Raw genomic sequence first — 14,713 nt, 5'->3', positions numbered from 1 at the left:
TTTGTTTAGGGGCCCTTTAAAAAAATGTATAGGGAAGTCCAAAATATGTAGTTACACCACTGCCTGGCATGCAAGCCCTCATGATGTAGAGGGAATGTCATAAGGGCATCAAAAGTTCTCCTGTTTTGTACATCCTCTTACACATTTGCTATTGGTTTTGTTTTGCAATGCTACAGTCAGACAATATCTCTAGTGACCTATTACATTCTTGGGATAGTGTGTTTTTTTCCTGGCTTTGTCGACCGTTTGTGTATTGTCATTTATTATTTACAAAGGCTCTGTCAAGAGCCGAATTTTTGAATTAAAGATCTTTAACTTTTGAGATCTATATCCAGTCCCATGTGTTGTGGCAAGCTCATCCAGTGCATATTGTTATTAAAACGTTTTACTGGAATTGGAATGCTATGGAGGTGTGACCAAAAAAAGCTAAAAGATAAAAAAAACCCTATTAAAAACACACATCCAACATTTTATCATTATTAACCCTTTCTTATTATTTATGTCATGCTGTGCCTGTTTAACTATTTCTAATATTTCATGTCAATTCGATTTTTAATGACATACATTTTTCCAAGGTACAATGATCAGCCTGCCCACTACTAAGTTCGCAAATCAGGGAGTCTTCCTCTATAAAAAATTAAAGGGAGAAGCAGGAGAAATTCAGCTGAGAGGACATGGTGAAAGAATGTTAAAATAAATAAAAGAATGAAATTAGAAAGACTTTCCAAATTACTTAACCCAAACGTAAATAAAATATTAGAAAAAGTTCAATACATTATGCTATGGTCACGATTCAACAGCACTCCAGAAAATGCAAGTACTACATGCACTGGGTGTGCTTACCAGTGCACACGGGACTGGATTAGTATTTTTGGAAGGATGCTGATAACCACTGAATGGTTTAAGATTCCCAACCACCTACTCCTATGTGATCTGCTAATGGCAGGTATAAAAGATATTTAAGTTTGCAAATCAGAGATTTTTTTTTTCCTCCATGAAAACTGAAGGAAAGAATTCAACTCAGAAAGCATGGTAAAAAAAAGTTACATCATTACATTTGCCTGAGTTGGGGTTTCCTTAGTATGGTGGGCAAGCTTACCATACATTGACCAAATTATGTTACTAAACACGATTTTATGCCACATGATATTTGTAATAAGAAAGAGTTAATAATGAAGAAATGTTGGCATTTAGAGAATTTGGATGTACATTGATCTTGTGTTTTGTGTGCTGATCCAGTCACACAAGGGGAGGGTGGTATACACAAACAATTCTCTGACCTTTCTATAGAGTCTGCAGAGTGGGAGCAGAGGATGAATAATAACATATACTGTATATACACATACACACATGGGGCACCTTCAGTGTCATTGTATATTCAAATATATGCACACACCATAATGTCACAAAGAGCCATGCACAAAGAAATTTAAAAATAAAATGTATTAAACACTGGGCAAAGCCACCTAATTTATGCTTTTGCATACATTTGCAAAATATTACACTGTGTGTGTCTGTGTGTGTGTCTTTGTGTGAGTCTGTGTGTGTGTGTGTGTAGTAAGAAATGATTACCAAAAATGTAATACACACTGCTTTTATTAAGGGGGTTGTACATTATTTAAAAATTGTATAAAAGTTGAAAGCTGTTCTTAGAAAATGTACTATTTTGATTGCTCTTGATTTTACACACACACACACACACACACACACACACACACACACACACACACACACACACACACACACACACACACACACACACACACAAACACACACGCTCTCTCTCTCTCTCTCTGGCCCTGCCCATCATTACAGAATAAAAGTACAGTAAAGTTCCTATTCTGTTTTGCGTGGGATTTACAAACCAGGGTACCTGACAACCTATAGCAGGTGTGCATAGTGGTTTCCCTCCAGACTGCCAGGGGTGGGACCAGATCCAGCTTTAAATCTATTCTCTATATAACTCAGTGCTGTTTACATTCTATATTTGGGTGGGATTTACAAAACCAGGACTGTCTCAGCATGTGCCTGATGAGTCTGACTGCTGAGGTCTAGTTACACCCCCACAACGCCCCATGCTTCCACCCCCACACCCTGGCCCAGGTGTTGCCCTCTTACCTGACCCTGTTGTCCCTGAACTTGCAGGTCTGGGGCAGGTTGATGAGGATGATGCGGGCAGCTGCCTCACCCGGGTCAGCGCTGGTCGTGGCTGCGGACATCTCATCATCTGCCTTCTTGTAACCCGAGGACGAATAGACCGGACCTACCGGGAGCACATAAGAGCACAGGGGAGGGTGATCCCAGGGGCAGATAACGAGAGACAGGAGAGGGGAGGGGAATATAAAGGCAGGAGGGTGAGATAACGAGAGAGGAGGGGTCAGGGGAGGAGAGAAGCAAGTGCTCCCTTCTGTAGCTGTTAGGGGAAACCAGGGGGAGGAGAGATAGATGAAAGACAAGGAGAGAGGGAGGAGGATGCAGAGGAGCAGATAGGAGGAGGATAGTGGAAGAAGGCAGGAGCGTAGTAGAAGCATCAGCAGTGAAGAGCAACAACCAGGAGATGGGGAACATTGCTTAACATATAGGGATTGAGGTCAGGATCCCTGATTTCCAAGGTCCTATATGAGTGAGTGATGTTGGTTTTAGGTGGAAAAAGACATGTCGATGGAATAATGTTCTGCTTAATAATGTGTGAGACTCTATTGGGGGATATGAAGCCATGGTTGCATGGATTAAATTATTTTATTCAGCGGCACTTCGTCTGAGATGTCTGTGATTTAATGTATTTCTAATTGTGCTTTTTTTTTTTTTTTACTGATCTTTGTGTTTCTTATGTATGTACAGTATTGTGTGCAGGACTCAATGAAAGTGCACATTGTTTGGTGGCAGGGTGCTGATGTTATATTATTCAGAGAGGAGCACAATGATCTGCAGACAGACAGCAAAGACTGCTTAGGAAAGCACATAGCACAAACAGACCTATCACTCTCATGCAGACACACTGTGCTAAAAATAAACAGAATAAACAAAAGGTAACAATGCTAAACAAAAGGTAACAATGCTAAACAAAAGATTTTCCCTCCCACCCACATACTGTATCACTGACAGCAGCCTTTTTAACATTAGCTCTGATGAATGGAGGGAATTATAGTCTTTCTGGCTTAGAAATCCCATAAAGAAAACACAGATTCACTTTATTGAACATTAGGAACTACAATGTAAATATATAATATAAATGTATATGTGCATGCCCCTCCCCCTCTGAATGTGCATGTATAAAATCAGGAAACACCACAAATGGGCGAGACCATTTGTCTTCAGAAAGAGTCCCTTATGGAAAAGCAAGATAATGCTTGCTAAATAATGCAAGATCCAACGGAAAATGACTTTCCAGCATTATCCTGGGATGCTGTATGTGGACAAGAGCCTTGAGGGCCAAGGACTAACTCCAGACAGGGATTATTTATCCCACAGGCCTTCACAATAATGTGATGTACTACAATTGTGAGGAGTGCAAAATCAACCTCGTATTGTCAGCCATTGGATGTGAAAGTTGCATAAACAGCTCTAACATGTTTGACTTATGTAGTGATAACAGTTTTATATTCAATTCCGTAGACGCAATAGGTTCCTGCGCTGAATTAAGTATCTCCATTTTCCCACATCAAACATGGTGGTGTTACCACCTCCCCACTCCTCAGACGTATATTAAAAACGATTCTGCTAAAACTAGCCAAAACATCCTAGTGTGTTTGCTGGTTGCCATATCTCAGTTTGTCATTGACTTTTTGTTGACAGCAATTCACACAGGTTTAGGAAATTGTCCTCTAATACCACTCCTAAAGAATGTCTTTATATGAGCTCAAGTCTTGGACCCTTGGCAGCATATGAAAACTCCTCATAATCAATGTATTATAATATTTTATAGGCAACAGTTGTAGCTGTGTACGTTCTGGAGAAGTATAAATGTGTGGCAGGTTTGAGATCTCGTCATTCACATATGTTAAAAGTCTTTCTAGATGTAGTTGCACACAAGACACCTCACATATGTTTTCCTTAGAATTGGCATAAAGAAGCAGTGTATGTCTGTGGCATTACTACACATGTACACACCTCTCCCAAACCTCTCGCAATTCCCTTTGTAAACGTTTCTGCTATTTCTTTTAAATAAATTCACAAATTTGCAAAACATTGAAGCAGAGAATTTTTCATGATTTACATGGTCAAAAAATGCAAAAAATGCATGTTTCTATTTTATTTTTTCATTTGGCAATATTCACAGTATTCAAATATTCAACTTTTTTTCACACAATTTTCACAAACGTTTGTGTTACAGCAATTTTCAGATAGGAGATTCACGATTACATATAGCAGTTTTTGGTGAAATATATTTTTATGCCTTTTTTGTAAGGCTGATATATAAAAAGTGTGTGTGTGTGTGTGTGTGTGTGTGTGTGTGTGTGTGTGTGTGTGTGTGTGTGTGTGTGTGTGTGTGTGTGTGTGTGTGTGTGTGTGTGTGTGTGTGTGTGTGTGTGTGTGTGTGTGTGTTTCACCCATCACTTTATCTTAAAAGACCTGTGACGGTTTACAGTTTACAGTTTTTAGAATCTACAGCATGGAGAACTCTTCTAACATAATACTTTTGGAAACAGAATTCTCATGCTGAGTGTAGCCCGGTCGCCCTTTTTCCTCCAACAAACGGACTTTACTTCTGTGCTTTGATTGCACTATAGGGTTTTTGTTGCCACTATGCAACATACCAAAATCTGCCAGCTTCACTTTCTCCTTAGCTCTGTGGATACAACTCAAATACAAAAGCATCCTAGATCCTAGGCATAAGCTTATAGGGGTCGATGTTAAAATGGACAAGAAGCAAAAGGTGACACACTGTGATTGCGCATTTGCATGTCATTACCCAGAATCCCTGCCTGCAGTGGAAGCATTGTACAGTAAAAGATAACGGGGAAAAGCATGGTTGCAGACCTGTCTGAGACGTGAATGTGCTCACAAGTGGTATTTTTATTTGCTGAGCAGTGTACGGCAGATGGTTTTTCTCGCTTTTTCACTCACTGTAACTTTTTTGTGTCTAATTGTAGATCCTAGGGAATTATTTGCATTCTCACTGCTTTTTGGATTCTCCCTCTTTGAAATACGGTTGACATAGGGTAGATGATAGACCCTACAAAGGTTTGGGTGCCTTTTTTTTTTTTTTTTACCTTACACCCTGCAAGCTTTCTCTTAGCTCTAAGGCTGCCTCCATAGTGCAGGATACGGCGCGAGCTACGTAGCTTGCGCCGAAACAAACACTAGGACACCAATGCATATGTGCATAGTGCTAGCGCGTGCAGATGCGCTACAGGGAGAGCGGCGCTTCGCAATACAAACAAGTTTGTATTTTCAGCAAGTCGCAGGGTCACAGAGGAGCGCGGAAGCTAGCACGTTCTACTATGGACGCAGCCTAAGAGGATGAGGGAAGGCAATACATCCGTACTCTGGCCTCAAACGGGATACAGGGTATTGCCTTCATATTGGAAGATATTTCAAACACACCCTGGTATGGCTAGGTTAAGTTTACAGATTTGTTTACATGAAGCAGGTCTGGGATTAAAGAGAACACTATGAAAGAAGTAAGGTTATGACGTACTTACACTGAAAGAAGTGTATGACACTACTCGAATCAGTACGTTGTATTTTTTATATTTAATTTATTCAACATATTTAGGGATAGGTGTAATTGTTAACTAACGCACCGCGCTAACATCACCTTCTACTCTCTTCTACCCATGTGCATGGTTGTTTACACAAGCACACTGGAAGGGAAGCTAAAATATGGCTGTTCATAAATTGGAGCCGAAAATTATTAAGTGGGAAACCTTAGATAAGCAGCTCTAGAAAAAATAAATGAATCAATTAAAAAAAATAAAATGACTTCACTGTGAACAAATTTTTTTTTTTTTTTTAATATATATACAATGATTCCCTGCCCAAAAAGCTTACAGTACAATGTAATTTTGGTGTCTGAGGTACAGGGAGATAAAGGGACATGCCCAAGGTCACCATAAGATTACTCACAAATTTGAACTAAGTTTACCCACTTACAAGACGTTGTTCTTATCTCTAAACTACTCCTTCAGTATATGGTCTTTATTCCTGCACAGCACCCTGGATGGAGCCACCACATCATGAGGTCTGACACTCCCGGGGCTCCATGAGGCAGTTTCTAGGTCATGGGTTTTCAGCTCGTTTTTATAGTGGAGAATGTGTTCCGCGCTCCCGTGGATGTGCCAGGGGGGCCCCCGGCACTCGATGTTAGACGACATAATGTAGAGATGGATATTTGATATACAGGCATACCCCGGTTTAAGGACACTCACTTTAAGTACACTCGTGAGTAAGGACATATCACCCAATAGGCAAACGGCAGCTCACGCATGCGCCTGTCATCACGTCCTGAACAGCAATACCGGCTCCCTACCTGTACCGAAGCTGTGCGCAAGCGGGGAGACTATAGAGCCTGTTACAAATGCCTTATTTACATCAGTTATGCACGTATATGACGATTGCAGAACAGTACAAGCATCGATAAGTGGGAAAAAGGTCATGCTTCACTTTAAGTACATTTTTGCTTTACATACATGCTCCGGTCCCATTGCGTACGTTAATGAGGGTATGCCTGTATTGCTTTGTGTTAACACGGAAGTGTCTGTTTCAGGGTCCTTTGCTTTCCAGCTCCCACACTTTTGCCTGTTGCTCTTGTTCTATGTTTGAGATGAATACAGTGGTAGTCATTATAGATAGACAATGTGTACTTTTCTCCCCTCCTATCTGCTGCTTGGCTACCCTTGGATTGACAGGTGGCAGTGGGAGACATTGTGAAGGTTACCAATGGGCAGCATCTTCCAGCTGACATGATCATTTTATCTTCCAGGTCAGATGTTATGATTAGGTGTCCAATTATTAGACTCTGGTGAACTGATTAGGGCTTCTTCCAGCACTACTTACATCACTGTGTCACATGTTCATCATTCCTATAAAAGGAACTTAATATGTAAATGACTCACTGGGACCCATTGAAAGAGGGAATATTCTGTTAGGAAACTTGGCATACAGTAAATAGCAATCCCTTTTTAAATGACACTGAGAAGCTACTTCATATCATATTGAATAAGGGACTAAATGTAAATTGTATTTAATCTATGAATAATCTCAATGTTCCCCAAAAAGGAACAAAGCCTACAATAAATCCTGTATATATTTCTCCAAGACTAAAATGGGTACTAGCTTAATTTTTAGATGAAAGATAATTACATTACAATTAATGTATGAATATATACTGTATTGTTAATTGAGGTACCTTTTTTTTAATGGGCCAAATAATATTGACTTATATATTGGTTTATGTATCAAGGTAAAAGTGGAACTCTGGATAACAAAAAAACTGCACAAGATGCATCAAATAAAACATGCTCTCAATTTCAATGGGACGTTTTTGCAAAGTTCACCTTTCCTGTCTTGCCTTCATATACTTTCTGGGCAAGCTACCCATCTATCTGAACAAGCTAGTCGCCCCTACCACATGCAGCACCTATCATCTGAGATCTGACTCCAAAAGACTGTTCATGGTCCCAAGGCTCAACAAAGTATCCGGCCGCTCCTCCTTCTCTTACCGTGCACCCCAAAACTGGAACAACCTACCGGAGACTCTCGCATCCACCACCAGTTTAAGTTCTTTCAAAACTAAGGCTGTCTTACATTTTAATCTGGTCTGTAACTGTTACATATGCCTATAATATACATCTTCTCGAACAGTGCATGCAATGTATTGTATATAATGTGTACCCTTTTCATTTATGTAACTGTATTTGTAACTATGTATTATTTGTCATCATAACTCTATGTCCAGGACAAACTTGAAAACGAGAGGTAACTCACTGTATTACTTCCTGGTAAAACATTTTATAAATAAATAATTGGTATTTATTATTTTACAAAACTTGCATATAGACCATAGCATTATAAAGGTGCACAATTTCTCAAAAAATAATGATTATAATTGGTGTAAAAAAATAAAGAAAGAAACATGCAAGATTGAGTGCATGGTGGAAAGTTCTTTGTGAACCTATAAAATTGAATCCTATTAATAATCCCAAGAATAAAAGTTCAATACAAGCATACCCCGCTTTAAGGACACTCACTTTAAGTACACTCGTGAGTAAGTACATGTCGCCCAATAGGCAAACAGCAGCTCACGCATGCGCCTGTCAGCACGTCCTGAACAGCAATTCCGGCTCCCTACCTGTACCGAAGCTGTGCGCAAGCAGGGAGACTATAGAGCCTGTTACACATGCGTTATTTACATCAGTTATGCACGTACATGACGATTGCAGTACAGTACATGCATCGATAAGTGGGAAAAAGGTATTGCTTCACTTTAAGTACATATTCGCTTTACATATATGCTCCGGTCCCATTGCGTACGTTAATGCGGGGTATGCCTGTACTGTATTAGTTTGACATTAACTTTATCAGAATAAACATAATTTAAGAAGATTTTGCATTGTTAAAATGGAATCTTTTGCCACCCTTCCAATCATTTGAACATGTTACAGATTGAATTATATGGTCCCTTTACAAGAGCTACAGTTTCAGCATTATCTTGTCAAGAATGGTTTACAGTGTGTGAATAGGTATACATGTAATGTCATTCGATATTCAGACTAATCTACTATATAGTACCATGGTCAGAAATGTTTATGAGCATCTGGCTAATTCGTACCTAACAGACACAGTTAGGTAAAAGAGCACATATCAGACATTTACTGTAGATGTCTGACAGAATCAGATACTTTACAATAAAACGGTGTGAAATTCGCTTCCAACAAATGATTTTTCATCCAGAACTAGATGTATACAAACTCATTTAAGTGATAAAGGATTTTTTTTTTAGACCATTTACGGATATACAAAAAATCGCTAGAGCACAACATTTCGGGGTGTTATCCCTTCCTCAGTATAACACAAAACATTCTCAGTTGTGCCTGGTTGATTTTGTGTGGCGTCCATCGGGTCTCTGTTGATACTAGTTGACGTTTGCAGTCACGGTTAGATTGGTTAGGCGCCAGGAATGTATTACATCTAGTTCTCTAACTAGCAGATGCTTCACATGGTTGATGTAGCCACATACAGCACCGATTTTGATAGCAACATGATCATTTTCATAAGTGATGTTAAAACATTGCACACTGATTTTTTGGGCGCATGTCAAATTCAATTTAAATTGCGCTTGAGTGCGCCTACGTGCTAAGCTAACATTTCTCCAGCCGCGGCAAAAAAAAAATGCCATTTGTTTTGGCACACAGAATCGATCTGCGCTTGGCATACCGCTGTAAATGGTTTGTATGAAAAAAAATATATATATTTCTATGCACGATAAGATCAATTAAGTGTTTGTCATAAGTGTCCGCCAAGTGTAACTGGGCGTTAACCTTTAAAAAGACTCTTAATAGTTTGGGCGGATAATTAAATTTCTGTGTATCAACAAAATAATGTATTTGAAGCAGCACGGATGATTTAATAGATTATAGGTTATCAAAATGTACTTCCACAGTATGGTTATTGTAAATTATATTACGCTAACGGGCTAATTTCATATCTGCCGACGTAACCTTTCAGTAGGGTTTTGGAGGATAATCCCTATAAACTCTACTAGGGATTTGCGGCCAAAATGGCCCGGAGAGCCACTTCAGCGTATTACCTCATAATTGACAATTACCAATACTAGTTGTAAATAAAAAAAATATACATGAATCTATTATAAATTGTTTCAATCAGGTATTCTACATGAGGGATACATTAAAAAATCATTTGAAGCCGTAAATTATGTGCCATCAGTATGAAGACTTCATATATACAGTACAACACACATTTTTGAAGATTTTACCAGCTTTTTGGCACTGACATTTTGACGCACAAAACAGTTTAAAATAAAATCTTAATACATACACCCGAACTGTCATCAATGCACTTCTATTTAAAAGTTCTAATAAATTCCCTTCTCTGTCTTTCATTTAAAAAAAAAAAAATATCGCAGAAAAATAGAAAGTGATAGTAACTGATTGGCCCTTGATAAGGTCCATTTAGCTCGCCAAGTTTGTCCAATTTCAATAGTTTTCCTATAAAAACCATTTGTAATTATTTGTATATTTTATTTATAAAGTGTGAACCCTGTGAGATTGAGTGAGAGAGGAGGGGGGATTGAGTGAGATTGAGTGAGAGAGGAGGGGGGATTGAGAGAGAGGAAGGGGGGGCGGGATTGAGAGAGAGGAGGAGTGATTGAGTGAGAGAAGAGGGTTGATTGAGTGAGAGGGGAAAGGGGGGTTGAGAGAGAGGAGGGGTGATTGGGTGATTCAGTGAGAGAGGAAAGGGGGGAGGGATTGAGAGAGAGCAGGGGTGATTGAGTGAGAGAGGAGTGGTGATTGAGTGAGAGAGGAGGGGAGATTGAGTGAGGGAGGTGGAGGGCGAGGGAGAAGGGAGGGTAATTGAGAGACGGGGTGAGTGAGAGAGGAGGGGGTTAAGTGAGACGGGGAAGAGTGAGAGGAGGCGGTAGAGGGCATAGAGCCCCCACAGGTAAAATTTGGGGGAGGGGATTGAGAGAGGTGGAGGGGTGAGAGAGGAGGGGGATGAGTGAGGAGAGGGATTGAGTAAGAAAGGAGGGGGTGAGTGAGAAAAGAGGGGTAAGTGAGAGAGGGGGTGACTGAGAGAGGAGGAATGAGTAGAGGGGGTTAAGTGAGATAGGGGGAGAGAGGAGGGGGAAGTGGAGGACATCAGGGGATAGTGAGAAAGGAGTGTGCCACAGTACCCCTCCGCTGTATGACCAAACCCCCCCCCCCAAGTAAAATTCCTGGGGGGGAATTCAGTGATAGAAGTGGGGGTGAGTGAAGAGAGGGATTGAGTAAGAAAGTACTGGGGTGAGTGAGAAGGAAGGGTAAGTGAGAGAGTGGGTGTGAGAGACGAAGACTGAATAAGGGGATGGGGTGAGAAGAGGGGGTTGAGTGAGGAGCGAGGAACGTGAGAGAGGTCGTCCTCCCATCCTCAAGTAAAATTCTTGGGAGGGAGATTGAGTGAAAGGAAGGGGAGATTGAATGAGAGACGAGGGATTAAGTGAGAGAGGGGAGTGAGATTAAACCCACAAACACAGATTAAAGATACATTTCACAGAGATACATGTCACAATGGGGGCATGTCGTCCACCCACCCCACCTCGAGTGTGAGAAGGGGGGGATGAGAGAGGGAGAGAAATAGGGAGCGTAGAAAAAGAGGTGAGTGACAGACGGGTGAGAGAGAGCGAGGGATGGAGAGAGGAGTGAGAGAGAGGAGGTTGTGTGAGAGATAGAGGAGGTGAGAAATACATAGGGAGGGGAAGAGAGAGAGGGGGGTGAAATCAAAGTGGTGTGTGAGAGAGAGGTGTGTCCAGATGGAAACTCTAGTCCTGGGCCCTGGGCAAGCTGTCGGCGGCCCTGTCTGTAAAAGCCCCATTTCAGTATCTGGATGTAAGTAACGGAACCTTTATACCCTGGCCCCTCCAGCACATCGCAATCACATGACCACTCTTAGGAGCATTTACGTGATTACGACATCACTGACAATGCAAATGGAAGAGGAGTATCCATCCTTCTGCTGGATAGATTGCATTGAGCTCTCCACAGGAGTACAGAACGTGATCTCCCCACATTGTTATGGGGCCCGTGGAGCGTCAGATCCCATCACATAGTGGCTACGTCTTGTTCACCCGAAGTGATAACAGACTTTTCTAGATATATGTTATAATAAAGCCTCATTTGAATATTATTTGCATGTCATTATCAGCAACTGCCATTATAGTTAACGCAGTGCTTGAGAGTGAGAGTGCGTGAGAAAACATGACTTAACGGTATGTTACTGTAAGAGATGGACGAACTTGTTAAAACCCCCTACACCGATTTTCCAGCGCTTTTCAGACAAAATCCGATACGGACGTCGAAATCCGAGTTCGGATTTCAGTAAATTTAACCTGCGCATATTCTTTCAAATCCGCCCATGGCGCTCGCATTTTTGGATTTAAAAAATAAATCTGTACATTGCATTTAACGGAAATCCGGTCCACGGAATGTGTTTAAATCGAATCCAAAGTCAGATTCCACATTGATGCAACATTGGTTTTGATTCCGTTTATCGGATTCAGACTCGGACTTGGATTTTCGGTAATAGGAAAAACATGGCGGATTTGCTTTTTTGACACTGATTCGCGGAAAGGAACTGGCCAATCCGCAGCGGATTCAAATTCAATGAAAAAATCCGCCCATTTCTAGTTATTGTCCTTTGAAGATACACCGTTAGTGTTACTGTCACAATAAGTAAGATTAATGCCACGTTAAGTGACTTAACAGGGCTTTGTGGATCTGGGGCTTAGTGTACCGTATTGATAAGTGTATTTATCTCATAATCTATCATCTCTATTCCTTTATTTCATATTGTAAATACTGTTTGCTCTTCCTTATCATTCCTGTTGAGTTTTGGGGACCATGCACTAGTAGAGCTATATTTCTCTTCTGTTACTTTGTTTAGATAAAGTGATATCACACGTGTAATACTTCACTTGCCTTATTACAGCTGAAACCTTCTAGGATATATTTATTCTGTACAGTACACTTTGAGGCCTTTACCTGGTGCTGCTGCCAGTTAACATAGGATTAAAGAATTACTGCCTGTCCATCTGCTCTGACACTGCCCTGGTTTTTTTTTTTTTTATCTCTGCTCACACCTTTTGTACAGAAATTAGTTAAAAACATTAAGGATGCAATCAAATTACGTATGGAGAGACACTGCTTCCACAGAGGACATGGTATAATGTGTCTCTGCAGTGACTCCACAGAGAAATAAACGTAGCACACCTGAACAGCCCGCTGCAGCAATACAAGTACTGAAAAGCTGATTACCAATGATCCCTATGGTAATCAGAACGATGTGTGTTTCACTTCAAATCTGCCTAGAGTATCATTAATTTGCAGAGCAGATGGTTAGGTGCTGGTGCTGTTTTTGGTGTCTTCTCTAGACATCTTACTGATAGTTTCTACATTATTTCGTAATGTTTTATTCCATACATACTGATGCAGCGGCCGTTATTCGAACACTTCACGCGTCATGTACATCTGAATCCCGATTTGAAACCGCGGGATGAATTCCAGCCTTCTCGCACTAAGATGCGAGCGCGGCGAGGGCAGATAAACGGATTTTAGTTTTCTGGCTTTTGAAAACATGAAATTGACACAGTAGCACAGTACTGTACACATTACAATTCATCCATTTTATTGCAAACGAAGAAACAGAATCCATGAAATTCAAACAATACATCCGCGATAAGTACGGGTGCCTGGGGCAATTGGCCGCGTTCATGCTGCGTGGGGAACAGCAGAGAACTCAAAATCGGCGCCGTGATGTGTTCCAATAACGGACGCTGCATCAGTATCTTAGTGTCTACGGATGACACTCCAGCTTGCTTTAATTTACCTAAACCCTACATGGCATGCTTGTGTTTATAGTACCTACCTCCAGTTAACTAATTAGTACCTGCCCCTGACTTATTCACCCGCTGCATTGTCCCCATGGGCAATAACTTTTCCCCTTTCCCTACTGCAAATTTAGCTCTGATTGCATATAGTTTGCTCTGGTCTGTATTCCCAATTCATACCCTCTCTCGTTTCTTTTTACATGTTTTGTAACACTGTTTATTTGCAACGTTTTGCACTTTCTCTTTACTCTCTAGCCTGACTCTGCTGTTTTCCTATGGTTGATGTGTTTGTGTCACTCACTGTAGCTGACGTCATACATTCCTCCCATGTGTACGGGCTTCCCCTAGCTATTAGCAGGCGCTGGGGTTTACAAGGAACAAATTGGTTGCTTTTGTTGTTCTTGACAAAAGCTGCGCTTGGAGCCAAAACGTTGAATAAATATTTATAACTCTGTTATATGTGTGTGTGTGTGTGTGTGTGTCTTTCTATTGGTTGATCACAGCAACTTTACCATTAATACCATAAATAATGTATATCACGGGAAACACGGAGGTCACCAGAGCTGGGAAGAGTATGGTTAAGTTCTGCAGGACCCCCTCACATAATATGCAACAAGAAAATAAATCGGTCCAATTTATCAGGTATGGAAGCTGTTTTACCTGTGAAACATCTCACCGTTGTTGATTCCTTTTGCTCTTACAAAAACCTGCACCTTTTAAACACTTTCCCTTACAATATACTGCAGAAAAGTTATTACCTAATTCAAATCTCTCATTAAGACTAACAATCTATTAATGTGTGACAGACATTAAACACAGGAGTTCTAATACCTCTCCTTTTCCCATCTCAAAATAAACAAACCTAGCTACTGGAAGATGTGGATATGTAATTAGTGAAATGGAGCAGTTTGACAGATTTGTAGTCATTAAACTCCAGAGTTTACCATATTTCAAAGACAAGACACAGTGAAGCCCATTTTCTAATGGTCCTTGACTGAGCCACCTGAGCTACCTGTGCTGAAGCAGGGATATCCTTTACATAGTAGATGAGGTTACATAGAAGATGAGGTTGAAAAAAGACATGCGTCCATTAAGTTCAACCTATGCTAAATGTAGACGACAGATACTTTATCCTATATCCGTACTTACAGTATATTGATCCAGAGGAAG

The 14,713-nt window shown here is 40.6% G+C and overlaps 1 protein-coding gene across 1 annotated transcript in view; it reads right to left on the bottom strand.

Annotated features, from left to right (window-relative positions):
• ATP8A2 (ATPase phospholipid transporting 8A2) overlaps window positions 1-2,596 on the bottom strand; it is a 691,321-nt gene extending 688,725 nt beyond the window's left edge. Inside the window, exon 1 of the mRNA XM_075592224.1 lies at window positions 2,119-2,596. Within this exon, the coding sequence (XP_075448339.1) occupies window positions 2,119-2,531 (413 nt within the window). The 5' untranslated portion in view covers window positions 2,532-2,596. The remainder of the gene's footprint in view (window positions 1-2,118) is intronic.
• Window positions 2,597-14,713: the final 12,117 nt, after the last annotated feature.

This window comes from Ascaphus truei, chromosome 3 (assembly GCF_040206685.1).
Source record: "Ascaphus truei isolate aAscTru1 chromosome 3, aAscTru1.hap1, whole genome shotgun sequence".
In the NCBI taxonomy this organism is placed as follows: Eukaryota; Metazoa; Chordata; class Amphibia; order Anura; family Ascaphidae; genus Ascaphus; species Ascaphus truei.
The sequence above is the reverse complement of the archived record's forward strand: the minus strand, read 5'-3'. Positions and strand labels throughout refer to the sequence as shown.